This window comes from Chiloscyllium punctatum, chromosome 22 (genome assembly GCF_047496795.1).
Source record: "Chiloscyllium punctatum isolate Juve2018m chromosome 22, sChiPun1.3, whole genome shotgun sequence".
Taxonomy (NCBI): Eukaryota; Metazoa; Chordata; class Chondrichthyes; order Orectolobiformes; family Hemiscylliidae; genus Chiloscyllium; species Chiloscyllium punctatum.
In genome coordinates this window covers 59,661,970-59,676,153 of record NC_092760.1, presented here as the reverse complement: position 1 = coordinate 59,676,153, position 14,184 = coordinate 59,661,970, and the positions used below count along the sequence as shown (strand labels likewise).

General features: G+C 41.7%; 1 protein-coding gene across 1 annotated transcript in view; it reads right to left on the bottom strand.

The window, feature by feature from the left end:
- The window catches only part of LOC140493691 (deformed epidermal autoregulatory factor 1 homolog), a 66,986-nt gene that overhangs the window by 3,657 nt on the left and 49,145 nt on the right, over positions 1-14,184 (bottom strand). The window contains exons 9-12 of the mRNA XM_072592425.1: positions 8,907-9,059; positions 8,582-8,728; positions 8,066-8,319; positions 5,908-5,985 (exon numbers count right to left, since the gene is read on the bottom strand). Coding sequence (XP_072448526.1) covers positions 5,908-5,985; positions 8,066-8,319; positions 8,582-8,728; positions 8,907-9,059 — 632 coding nt within the window. The remainder of the gene's footprint in view (positions 1-5,907; positions 5,986-8,065; positions 8,320-8,581; positions 8,729-8,906; positions 9,060-14,184) is intronic.

Sequence of the window (14,184 nt, the reverse complement as noted above, 5' to 3'; positions counted from 1 at the left end):
TTCACACAGCATCACACAGAATTTACAGCACAGGAACAGAATGTCTGAGTCAAGTGAGCCAGTGTTTATGTTCCAGGAGAGCCTAAAAAAAACTTCCACTCCCTTGAACCATAAACTTACCCTTCTATTTCTTCTTCTCAGAGACATGACCCTAGCTTCCTCTTACGGTTTGAACACTGAATGAAACATTGAAAGAGTGATTTAAAGATGACTGTAAGGGCTGTAGATATTTGAACAAGTTAGGATAAAGCTAATATCCTGTGAACCATTTACACTGCAAGAGTAATTCGACACTGGCTGACGCCTACTTTTGGATTTGTTTCTTCTCAGTTCTCAGTCCTCTTCTGCTGACAGTATGGACAAACTCAGAACAACAATTGCTGCCCCTAAGGGAAGAGCACTGAAGGACTGCAAGACTGTTGGAATTGGTATATTTTGGACAAGAGCTTAAACCCAGTCTCTATTTTCTCCAGCACACAGGAAAGATCCTTCAAAAGACCAAGATGTCCCCAGTGTACTATCCCTCATTCAAAATCACGAAGAAAAATTGTTTTATCATCAATTTCATTTTTGCTACATTTCATACATTACCAGAGTGACTAAACCCCCCTCCTCACACCCGAGGTTGTGAAAGGAGTTATAGATATGCAAATTTGTATGGCAAACATTGACCAGAAATTAAAGGCAGCTCTCTGCAACCCAATTCCTGAAACTAATTAACGTACATTTCCAACTGACAATACTGGAAGCCCAGGCTTACTAGCTGCAGATAATGGAGTGATATATTTTCCTAACAGGGAATGCTGTCTGTGGCATCATAAGGTTCAGGTTAGCCATGGAAAAGGACAAAGAGCAATCTAAAACAAAGAAAATGTAATACTGAAATGTAATCGAACAATGGGTTGCCTTTAAAGAAAAGATACTTTGGTAGAAGCAAGATATATTTCAACAAAGGAGAAAAGCTGGGTTTAACAAAGCCAAGGTTCCTTAGATGACAAAAGAGACAGAGAGCAGGATGAAGCAGCAAAACAGTGTCTTCAACAGAAGTGAGGTTGATGACAAGACAGAACCTGGCTAAATTGAGGAAGTTGTCACAAAGCCAGTCCTTTTTCTAAAAGCTGTTCCTTTTCTCAAGGATAAAGTGTCCTTGATTTTTTTCAGAGGGGTCGTACTCAGGCCGGGCCTTGAATCAGCTGGGTTGATACACAGATGAAAAGGGTATAGGGTGGCCTTTTTGTTTATATGTAAACAGATGAGACTTTAGATCACAGCTTTCATGTTTTAGAAGTAGCATGCATAATGAAAGGGGAGTGGTCAGTCCTGAAAGCTGAAGTCTTGTTTGAGTCAGTGCAGCAGTGGGCTGTGTGGAAACTGACTGCTAGACACTCTCTCCATCAGCCCTTCTAACATTCCACCTGTAAGCCTTTGTTTCATTTTTGCTCTGTGTTTAAAGGGGTTTGTTCATTGGGACTGTTGCGTATTGTCAGAACAGCATAATTAAGTCTGGTTTGGAAAGACTGAGCTCTGTGAGCACTCTATTTTTTTTGTGTTACATTCCATAATATTGTGAAGAAATTTTTGACTGTTTTAAAACCTGGTATTCAATCTAGCTAATTTACTCTGGGCAATCCTCACTGTATACTTACTGAAACAAATAGCAAAGTTATGGCCTGGGCTGCCTGCTTAAGAATGTTTTGAGTGGTCTGGCCGAGTCCATAACAAAGTTCAGAGGGGTAGAGAAAAAAGAAATAAGAGAAACAAAGACAGAGTATAGAAATATCCTGTCAGCCAGTGGATATACAATTAGATAAAGCAAGAAACTGTGGATGCTGGTGATCTGAAATAAAAACAGAAACTGCTGAGTTTCTCCAGCAATTTCTGTTTTTGTTGTAGTGGATACACAGGATTGGAGAAGGAAAAGAAGTGAAGCTTATGGTACATACCAAAAACTCAAAACACCTAACACCCTAGAGACATACAGAAAGTTTAGGCAGTCACTTAAAAAGAAATTAGGAAAGCAAAGAGGTGGCATGACAAAATACTGGCGGATAAATAAAAGAAAATCAAAAGTCATTTAACATAGGATTAAGTAATATGGAATCAAAGTGGCAAACTGTGTGTGAAGCCAGAAGATTTAAGTGAGGACTTGAATCAGTATTTTGCATTTATATTCACTGTACAGAAAGACAATATATGTACAGAAATCAAAAAGGAGCACGGTGATAAATAAACAAATTACAATTGAGGGGAAGGAGTTTTGGGTGATCTTAAAATTGGATAAGTCCTCAGGTCCTGATGAAATGAATCCCAGGCTGCTGTGGGAGGCAAGGGAGGACATTGCAGGGGCCTGACATTAATTTTCAAATCCTCTCTGGTCACAGGAGAGGTGCCAGAGGGTAGGAAGACAGCTAATGTGCTACCATCATTCCAGAAGAATGGTAAGGATAAATTAGGGAACTACAGGCCAGTGAGTCAATTGCTTTATTACATTTCTGTAGTACGTGTTTTTTTTAAAACCATAGACTGTTCATTGCCTTTTTCTACACTACCATAAGGTTCAGTTTAGCTCATTCATTCACTGGTGGTCCCTCACAGACAAGATGACTCTCTTCTGCTCTCAGGGTGAATCCGTAGGTGGCTGTACAGACTGATGCTGCTACCGCAGGCTCTGATACACTTGGGACAGAAGATGGTTTCAGGAAAGGCTGGGTGGGGCCTTGGTGAGGCAGCATGCTCCTTTCGCTGTTTACATCCGGACTCCACTTTTACCCGATGGCAAATCTCAAGGTGCTTGACCCCTTCCCGAATACTCCCTCACATTGGATGGCCTTGGGCCAGTGATTCCCAGGTGTCAGTGGGAATGCCACACTTTGCCAGTCAGGCCTTGAGGGTGTCACTAAAGGCGTGCTTGCCATTTCGAAGCTGAGAGTAGAGCATCTGCTTGGAGAATCTAGTGTCGGTCATGCAAGTGATGTGCCCAGTCCATATTAGCCGATCAAGGTTAGTCAGTGCCTCTATGCCGGGGATGTTGGTGTGGTCAAGGACACTGGTGTTGATAGAACATAGAACATAGAAAAATACAGTGCAGTACAGGCCCTTTGGCCCTCGATGTTGCGCCGATCCAAGCCCACCTAACCTACACTAGCTCACTATCCTCCATATGCCTATCCAACGCCCGCTTAAAAGCCCATAAAGAGAGAGAGTCCACCACTGCTACTGGCAGGGCATTCCATGAGCTCACGACTCACTGAGTAAAGAATCTACCCCTAACATCTGTCCTATACCTACCACCCCTTAATTTAAAGCTATGCCCCCTCGTAATAGCTGACTCCATACGTGGAAAAAGGTTCTCATGGTCAACCCTATCTAAATCCCTAAGCATCTTGTACACCTCTATCAAGTCACCCCTAAACCTTTTTTTCTCCAATGAAAACAGCTCCAAGTGCCTCAGCCTTTCCTCATACGATCTTCCTACCATACCAGGCAACATCCTGGTAAACCTCCTCTGCACCCGTTCCAGTGCCTCCACATCCTTCCTATAGTATGGGGACCAAAACTGCACACAATACTCCAGATGAGGCCGCACCAGAGTCTTATACAACTGCAACATGACCTCAGGACTCCGGAACTCAATTCCTCTACCAATAAAAGCCAGTACGCCATATGCCTTCTTCACCACACTATTTACCTGGGTGGCAACTTTCAGAGATCTGTGTACATGGACACCAAGATCCTTCTGATCATCCACACTACCAAGTATCTGGCCATTAGCCCAGTACCCCATCTTGGTGGATGTGTCTTTCTTCCCAGCAGATTCACAGGATCTTGCACAGATAGCATTAGTGATACTGCTCAATCATCTTGAGGTGTCTGCTGTATACAGTCCATGTCGTGGAGCCATATAAGAAGGTGGGAACCTGTATAGCACCATCTTGGTGTCCAATCTGAAGTTGTTGTCCTCAAATACCCTTTTCCTCAGGCAGCCGAGGGCTGCAATAGCACACTGGAGCTGATGCTGGATCTCTTCATCTGCTCCTTTAGTTGACAGGACACACCTGAGGTGTTGGAAATGGCCACCATTCTCTAAGGCCTCCCTGTGGACCTTGATGATCAGGATGTCACTTCACAATGCCAGGCCAGATTGGTAGAGGACTTTCAGGTTAGCTATACCATGGACCCACGGGTCAGTGAGTCTAACATTAGTGGTAGGGAAATCTTTGGAAAAAGAATCCGAGGGCCAGGATTGATCTCTATTTGGAGAGACAAAAAAGTTTATTGAGCTTAGTCAGCATGACTTTTTCCAGGGAAAGATCAAATCTCACAAATTTGAGTTTCTCAATGAGTTGACATGGTATATAGATGAAGATATTACAGTTGATTTGGTCCATATGGGCTTCATACTGCTTTTAACAAGGTCTCACAAGGGAGACTTATTAAGAATGTAAGAGCCCTGGTATCCAGGACAATTTGGCAATCTGGATCCAAAATTCATTGGTGTTAGGAGGCAGACAGTGATGGTGAAACGTTGCTCACTGGAAGCTATCATCCAGTGACATACTGCAGAGTTTGATGCTAGTCCCTTGCTGCTTGTAGTGTACCTTAATTATCTAGACACGAATGTAGGAGGTTTGACAAATATGCTTGTAGAAGACACAAAAACAGGTGGCGTAGTAAATAGCGATGGCGATAGCCTTGGACTATAGGACAATACAGATGAGCAGAACGGTGGCAACTGAATTTTAATCTGGAAAGTTATGAGGTGATGTATTTTTGTAGGACTGACATGACAAGGTAATAGGCAATGAATGCTGGGAACCTAAGAAGTACAGAAAATCAAATGGACCTTGGTATGCATGCCCACAGGTCCTTGGAGGCAACAGGCTTTGTGAATAAGTTGGTTAGAAGGTATATGGGATCCTTGCCTTTATTAGTCAAAGCAGGGGTGTTATGATGGAGCTGTATAAGATACTAGTTAGGACACAGCTGGAGTACTGCGTGCAGTTCTGGTTGCCACATTATAGGATAGATGAGATTGCTGTAGAGAGGATGTAGAGTACACTGGTGCTTGATGACTAGTATGGAGATGATTAGAAAATTGGCCTCTTTCCACATTGTAAAACCCTATGACTCTGAAAAGTGGTGCAAAAATGGAATACAGAAATCCTCTATGGTGCAGGTAAAAGGAACAGTACCAAACATATTCTGTGAAGATCTACATGTGTAACCATTGGCTAAGGTATTTAGATTTGGTGTACTTGGATTTTCAAAAGGCTTTTAATAAGGTCCCTCATAAGAGATTAGTGGGCAAAATTAAACCATATGGGATGGGGGTAATATGTTAGCATGGATTGAGAATTATTTGAAAGAGAGGGAACAGAAAGTGGGAATATATGGGTCATTTCTAAGTGGCAGAAAGTGACTAATGGAGGATCATAAGGGTCCATGCTTGGGCCCCAGCTATTCATGATATATGTAAATGACCAAAGTTTTACTGACTATGCTTTGGATTATCGCGTTTGCAAGCCTTTATATCTGATATCTACGATGATGTAAAATGTTTGACAATATGGAGCTAATTTAGGCAGTAGCTCTGGAAAAGCAGATGTAGATGATTATCATCATCATTACAATAAAACAACAATTTAAAATGTTGTTAAATTATGTAAAACAACAACTTCACCAGGTCCTTTCACAACCACAGGGTGTCACTCAACACTTGATAGCTAATATTGTGCTATTTTTGAATTGTAGTCAAACACTTTTATGACAAGATGTGATCCCAGTAGCAACAGCGTGACTACACATCTGAGTTTCTGTAACAGCTAATAGCAGACATCACATGAGATCCAACCCACTGTTTTTGTCAGGCAGCAGTAAATCAGGAAAATGGGATAATTCACCTCTCACCTTAATGATGATCTCAGTTTTACCATCCACATCCTCAGCCGAATGAAATGGCACCTGGCTCTGGTACTGGTTTAGGTTCTACGTTTAATAGAAAACAAACTATTTGTCAGTGAAATGCACCTTAACCTCATTTAAAATTTCCAATTTTTAATCAATACTTAAAATCAATTTCAGCCTCGTCTTCAAAATGATTTTAAATATCGCTCTTCAAACAAAACCCACATTAATTCACACACTTTGTGAGCATCACCTGCTCAGCCTCATGATCATGGGGACGAGAAGGTTAAAGTCCTCTCTCAATAATTTTTATGCAAAAGTTTGGAAAATGAAACTTGAATTTGCGTATAATTTTTTTTCCACTAAAATTTCTGATGGGAAGAAATTTTCTCTATTATTTAGCTTGTCAGACAGGAAGAGGAGGCCAGAGAGGTGCAGCTGTCAAAGATTACCAAGGCAAGAGTTGGTAGGAAGGAAGAGAGATATGTTGTGAAGATGGAGTGAATTGAGAAATCAAGGTCAATGAAGTTAAAGCTTTGTCATTGAAGACAGCATAGAGTAGGAGATTCACAGGAGGCTTGGGTAGGAGACAAAGGAGGATTTTATATTTGAACATTGAATATCATCAGCAAGTTAATGGGCCTTGGCAGGCAATCAGTTCTGGACAGTATGGAAATTATGGTGCACAGCATATAGGAGGCTAGTGGAAGTAAGTCACAACAATTTATATTTCAACTGTATCTTTAACGTAATGAAATCTTCCAAAGTGCTTAACACAAGTATTTTAAAACAAAGTATGACACTGAGCTGCAAAAGGAGATATTATGTCAGATGATTAAAAGCCCGGTCAAAGAAGTAGGTTTTGAGGAGTGTCTTAACATAGGAAAGCCAGATGGTGAAGTGGAGTGGAATTCCAGAAGTAGCACTCAAGGACCTGAAGTGACAGCTCTCAATGGTGGGTTGATTAAAATTAGGATTACACAGGAAGCCAGAATTAGAGGAACAGAGGTACATCTTGGGGCTGGACAGGACTACAGAGACATTATAGAGGGATTTGAAACCTCGGCAGTGAATTTAAAAATCAGGAGCCCAAAGTGAGTTAGTAAACACAGGAGTGTCAGGTAATAGGACACTGTGTGAGTTAAGACACAGTCAACTTGAGACAATGTCAAGTTTATGGAGGATAGAATGTTTCAGATCAACCAGGAATGTACTGAAATAATTGGGTCTAGAATTAACAGAAATGAATGAGGGTCTCAGCAGCAAAGGAGCTGAGGAAAAAGGTGAATAAAGGCATGTTACAGAATTAGAAGTGTATAGTTTTAATAATGATAAGAACGAATGAGAGGCCAGCGGCTCAAATCGGGATCAGATGGAACAGTAAGAATGCAAAAAGACTAGCTGAATTGGAGACTGTTGTCAAGAAGAGGGACGGATTCGGTAACAAGAATTTGGAATGGGAATTGAAAACAATAACTTCAATCTTCACAAAGTTTAATTTAAGGAAATGATTGCTTAAATGTGAAAATTAATGTTGTACTTTTGTATAATGTTGCCAAGGGGCAGCATGGAGATGAGAATATGAGGGAGCAATGGATAGATCCTTGGGGACACGAGAGGTAACAATGCAGGAGCAAGAAGAGAAGCCATTACAAGGTCATGTCTCAAAGGAATGACAACAGGGTGAAGAGTTTTAGCAGTACTGGAGGCGTAGCAGAGTAGAGATAATGCTGAAAAGATGAAAGTCAGCAGTCTTACTGGTGAATCAAACATGGGCTCAGAGTTGAACAAACTCTGAGGTGCTTATTCCCTAAGCAAGTAACTAGTGAGTGAAATGGAGTCATGCAGAAGGGAGGAGGGAGGAGCTGGCTAAGTGGGGATCAAGGAAAGGGAGGAAACAACAAACTGTCTCCAAACATCAGCTCCCAGTCAGTTTGGGACAGGAACGGAAATCGGATCATGGAATTTGTTCCCAAATCATGAACTGGTGTCCTTGGTTGAGACCAGGTTGTGAATAAGATCTAGGCCTCTATATCCTTGCATTGTCCGGCCACTTGATGCAATCCCATGGTCTGACTGATATCAACGTTGATGTTTTTACAGAGAGTATTCCAGCTGCTGTACCATATATCTCATTTGGCATGAGATTAATGCCACTTACCCCTTTCCTTTCACGATCTGCTTGCAGTTTGGCTTGTGCAATCGCGCCATCTTTTGAAGCGATGCTGGCTTGCTTTGCTTGCTCTATCAGTGTCTTTAGCTGCTGAGCTGTGGCCATCAATGAGGTGACCATCTCTTCTAGGTACAGCCAGCTGCGCTGCTCAGCTACCTCTAATCCATTCAAGGCTGTAGATGAGATGGTTTTGGTTGGGGTGGAAGGAGTTGGCACTGCAAGGGCAGGGAGCGAGCTTAACACTATAGAAAGCAAAGAAAGAAGATGGCGATGGCTACACTGAAACTCTTGGAATCATTATTCAAAGACGTGAAGTCATTACATGGTCTCAAAACTGAGCACAACAGTCTGACTGTCCTGGTCTGAATGACCTGTAGCCACAACTGCTCAGTGTGGATAAATTTGCAATCATTCAACAGATCTAAATCCATCCTAAACCCTTGCATAACAATGCTCTGCCCTTCTTCATCCATCACCTCTGTTCCTTCCTTATCCATGACTTACCTTGTGTTCCCTCCTCAAATTCACTAATACTCTTTGATGTGTGCGTGTCTGGGCTGGCAGCTGCTCCCAGTGATGTCGGTGATACCGACTGTGGAGATGAGCGTGAGGGTACTGTTGTATTGGTTTCCACCTGGGTTTGTGGTCTCCCTGTGCAAAGAGATAGCGATCCATGAGCTCTCAGAATAGATTTTCACCTCACAATGCCAGTAAAAACACCCTATGTACATTATCTGTACAATGTAAGAACTTAGGCATTCTGTGGTGAACTCAGCAAAAGCGTAAGTCACCATCACTTTGAACTTACATTACCAGTCGCTCTTCCTACCTTGAGCTCCATTGTCTCCACAGACTTCAGGAACCCCCAGCCCTGTACGGCCTCCCTGACGGTGAGCCTCATGCGCTTGTAATGGGTAAGGGGTTTTATTTGCTGCATCCCACCACCAGTCTCGGCAGGGCTGTGTCTGGTGAATGCCATCCTCTGAAGATAAAGAACAGAATGCATTGATTGTGAAAGATGAACATTCTGCAAATCAGCCTTTCATTTCATGTATGGGAGAACAAAGCACCAAATACTTTAAGAAGCTGACAATGAAGAGATGGAGTGAAAGTACTTCTGATTGACATGCTGTGTCCAGTTAGCCAGCAATTACAACCTGCTAATATTTAGCAGCAATGCCTTCTCTGTAACAAACCATATATAATATTTGCTGAGAATCTGAAATAGAAACAGAACATGGTGGAAGTACTCAATAGGTCAAGAAGCAAACATGGAGACAGAAACACAGTTAATGTTTCAAGTCGATGGCTTCAAGAATTTAGAAACTTAAAACAAACACAGGAGGAAGAATAGGATGGGCAGATACAGATGAAAAGAAAATGTCTCTAATGGAGAGGTGTCACAAGTGAATTACACGTTTTCTGTAGCTGCCTGCCTTCACTAGTGTCATAATAATTGGCATTCCTTGCGGGTGCAAGATAATCAGAGATCACTACCAGCTTATAGCCATATTAAAACACGTCTTCTGGTGGTGTGGCTCCAGGTAAGGCTAGCTATGCTGGAAGCAGCTTTAGTGTGGCTGGCATCAATGATTTAGATTCTTAAAAACTGTAAGCTTATTAAGAAAAATCACACAATAAGTAAAATTAAAGACATTAAACAAACAACTATCTTCCAAAGCTAAAACAGAGAACACTGTAAATATACAGGGCTTTTAGTGTTTGATTAGATTAGATTAGATTCGATTTGATTCGTACAGTGTGGAAACAGGCCCTTCGGCCCAACAAGTCCACACCAACCCTCCAAGGAGTAACCCACCAGACCCATTTCCCTCTGACTAATGCACCTAACACCATGTGCAATTTAGTTTGGCCAATTCACCTGGCTGCACATCTTTGGAGGAAACCAGAGAACCTGGAGGAAACCCACGCTGACATGGGGAGAATGTGAAACTCCACACAGACAGTCACCAGAGGCCGGAATTGAACCTGGGACCCTGGTGCTGTGAGGCACAGTGATTATCACTGAGCCACCGTGGCTGCCATTGTAAGGAGACAAGTCAGTAATTCAGCTGTGGAGTTCATTGTACAGAATCACACAATGATACAACACAGAACAAAACTATTTGGTATGTTGTGCTTATTGAAAAAGCTGTTCAGTTATTCCAACTCACAGGCACATTTCCCCTTAACCATGGAAATATTCCAAGTTATTTTTATAAATTTGCTGAAGGGATATGGGCATCGCTGGCTAGACCAGCACTTGTTGCCTATCCCTAGTTGCCATGGAGCAGGTGATACTGAGCTGTCTTTTTGAACCACTGCAATTCTCAGGATACAGGGAAACCCACAGAATATTGTTAGGAAGGGAGTTTGAGGATTTTTTACCCAGCGATATTGTTTGAATGGAAAGTATTCGATCAAACTCATGACTTGTGTCTTGCAGGTGAGGACAAGCAGATGAGGGCAGAGTAGAGTTACCCACTGAAGAATTCCTACCATCTGACCTATTCTTGGAGCCAGAGCATTCATATAACTGGTTCAGTTCAGTTTCTGGTCAATGATAATTTCAGGATGTTGATAGTGGGGGATTCAGCAATAGCAATGTAATTATGGTTAGATTTTCTCTTGTATAAGATGATCACTGACAGTCACTTGTGGCGTGAATATTACTTGCAACATTTCAGTTCAAGCCTGGATGTTGTTCTGATCTGACTGCATATGGACTACTGACTGCTTCAGTATTTGAAGAATTCAAATGGTGCTGAACAATGTTCAGTCATTTCCAAACATCTCCATTTGTAACCTCATGGATAAGGGAACTGATGACGTAGCTGAAGCCACCTGGGCCTCAGGCACAAATTCTTGTGTTAGGTATGACTGCAAATAACAAAGAACTTTCAATTACTAACAACCCCACTATGACCACCACCCACAATACTCCCCTGTCTCCACCCCTTGATTCCTATTGAATCCAACTTTGATAGGGCTCCTTGATGCCAAAGTCAGTCAAAGTCCTGCTTTGATGTTAAGATGTTAATTTGTTTTCCTTCTGCATGAACATTCAAGGTCTGTATGAGGCAGCAATTTTTTGAACTGGAAGTTAATGCTATATCTGCGTCGGCATGTATGAAACACTGAAGTGTGTATGTGAACGCAGAGCTGAGAAGAATATTGCTCTGGAGTTCAACTGTTTTACACATTTGGACCAAGGCAGTAATGAGATAAGGAGCTAAGTTGCTCTGGCAGAACTCAAGCCAAGCACTACTGAGCAGACTATTACTTTGCAAGAACTGCTTGATAGCACTATCAATGTCATCTTCCATCACTTTGTCAAGAGTAGACCAACAGGGCAGTAACTGGTTTCACTGAATTTATCCTGCTTTTTGAGCACTGGACAAACTTGAATAATTTTCCAAATTGTTGTATAGATGCTGGTACTGTGGTTATACTAGAACAGCTTAGCTAAAGGCCCGGCAAGTTCTGAAGCACAAGTCTTCAGTACTTTTGCCAGAATGTTTTCAGGGCCCATACCCTTTGTACTCCAGGGCCTTCAACCAATTCTTGATATCACTTGGAGTGAATTCACGAGCCCAGTGTCTGTAATGGCAGGACCTCAGAAGGAAGCCAAAATGGATCATTCACTCGGCACTTTTGGCCGAAGATAGATGAGAATACTTCAGAATTGTCTTTTGCACTGATGTGCTAGGCTCCTCCATTATTGAGATGGAGAAATATTTATGGAGTCTTTTTCTTCTGTCAGTTGCTTTAACTGCTCATCACCATGCACAACTTAATGCAGCAGTCCTGCAGAGCTTCAATCTGAGCCATTGCTTGTGCTATCATTTAGCTCTGACTATTGAATGCTGCATCTACTGCTTGGCAGGCTCCAGATATGTCTGGAGTTGCTGCTAACATGCCCTCCTGCATTCTCCATTGAATCAGGATTGATATTCTGGTTTGATTGTAATGTTAGAGTTGGGTTAGAGGTTGAGGTTGAATACAATTTTACTGCTAATGGCCCTCAATGTCTCGTATATGCCCAAGTTTTGAGTTGCTAGATCTTTTCCAAGTATATCCAATTTAGATGGTGATGGTGGCACACAACATAACAGACTTTATCCTCAATGTGAGCATGAATCTTTGTCTCCAAGAGGAATGTGTGGTAGTTGCTCCTATTAGTACTGTCATGGATAAACCTAAATGTGACTGGTGCATTGTTGAGGACAAGATGACGCAAGCTTTTCCCTTGTGTTTGTTGCCTTTGCTGCCTCAACAGGCCCAGTTTAAGGGTGATGTCAGCAGTTGTGCTTCCAAGGCAATCTGGGTGATAAACATTGAAATCCTCCATACCACCCTCAGCACTTCCTCCAAATCGTGTTTAACATTGAGGCATATTGTTTCATCATTAGCCTGGAGGTGGGGAGTAGAACATACACAGGGGTGGTGGGGATTGTGATGGATCATTGTAAGTTAAGATTGCCAAAGTATGAATATGGCAGGCTATTGCTTGACAATTTTGTGCTACAAGTCCCCAGATGTTAGGAAGGAGGACTTGGCAGTGTCAACAGGGTTGGATTTGCCATTATTGTTTCCCAGTGCTTGAGTCGATACTTGTTACTCCACCTAGTTTCACTTCTTTCTGTAGGCTTTGTAGCAGTTTTGATATGACTGAATGGCTTACTAGGTCATTTTACAGGTAGTTAAGGGTCAGTCACATTGCTGTGAGTCTGCAGTTACATGCAGTCCAGAAAAGGTAAGAACAACAGGTTGCCTTCCATTTGTGGACCAAACAAAGGCTTCTTTTTTAAAAAAAAAATCAACCTCAACTCTCTGGCATGAATATTTACTTGCTTCACTCTTGAAAGGAGGCGAATATCTTTGCTTTTTATTCTGACTCTCTGCTTGTGCATTTGTGCAGTGCAAAAATCTGGGACTTCGTAGATGAGAAATGCTCTAGATTTATCAGCAAAGCATGTCAGAGCTCTGACTGTCAGAGACAGCGCAGCCTTACCAACAATACAACCATATTAACAACTCCTTGACATTATGACAAAACATTATAAATAATTATATTTAATGCTAAATTATACCAAGATATTTTGAGTTGTGCTAATTGTTCAACTAGTATAATTTCTATCACTAAGCAACAGTACACTTGAAGTACATTAATGTTCTTATTGCTGTGAAGGTCAGAGGTGACATCTTCAGAAGTATGTGAAATCTTACCCCAGTAACAACACGAAGCACAGGTAAATGTACATAATGTGGTCATTGTAAAGAAAAAAACTCTTTAAAATATTCTCATAATACCAAATTCGTTTATTCGTCAGTTAATCTCTATTGCCCTCCTTCCAATTACAAATATTCCCCTTTGTTCTTGATCTCATTTCCTTTTCTATGGTTATGCACTAACCTAAAATCGGTTCATTTTTAACATTCGTCGGTACCGATGAAAGGTCACTGGCCTGAAATTTTCATTGTCTTTCACCCTCCATGGAGATTACTTGGCTAGTGGAGTATTTTCAGCATTTTGCTTTTATTTAAAGATTTCCAGCATCTTGTTCATTGTTCAAAATTTGCAGATGATACAAAAGTTGGAAGCATTGTAAACTGTGAGGAGAGTGGTGTAGAATTTCAAAAGAACAGAGACAAATTGGTGGAACGGGCATTCAGGTCACAGTTGAAGGTCGAAAAGTGTGCCGCTGGAAAAGCACAACAGGTCAGGCAGCATGAGCCACATTCCTGATGAAGGGCTTATGCCTGAAATGTCAATTCTCCTGCCCCTTGATGCTGCCTGACCTGCTGTGCTTTTCCAGTGCCACACTTTTTGACTCTGACCTTCAGCATCTGCAGTCCTCACTTTCTCCAAGTCACAGATGAAGTTCAATTTGGAAAAATGTGCAATGATTAATTTTGGTAGGAAGAAAATATGGAACAAAGAGTACAATCTAAAATGAGTACAGATCAGGGGAACCTGGACATATATATGAACAAGTGTTGATCCAGAGCTACCCACAAGAATAATCTACTTCTTGATGTGCTGAAATCAGTATACTCAAGATAACCCTCCAGTACTCTGGGGTGAAAGCTGCAGAATTCAGGCT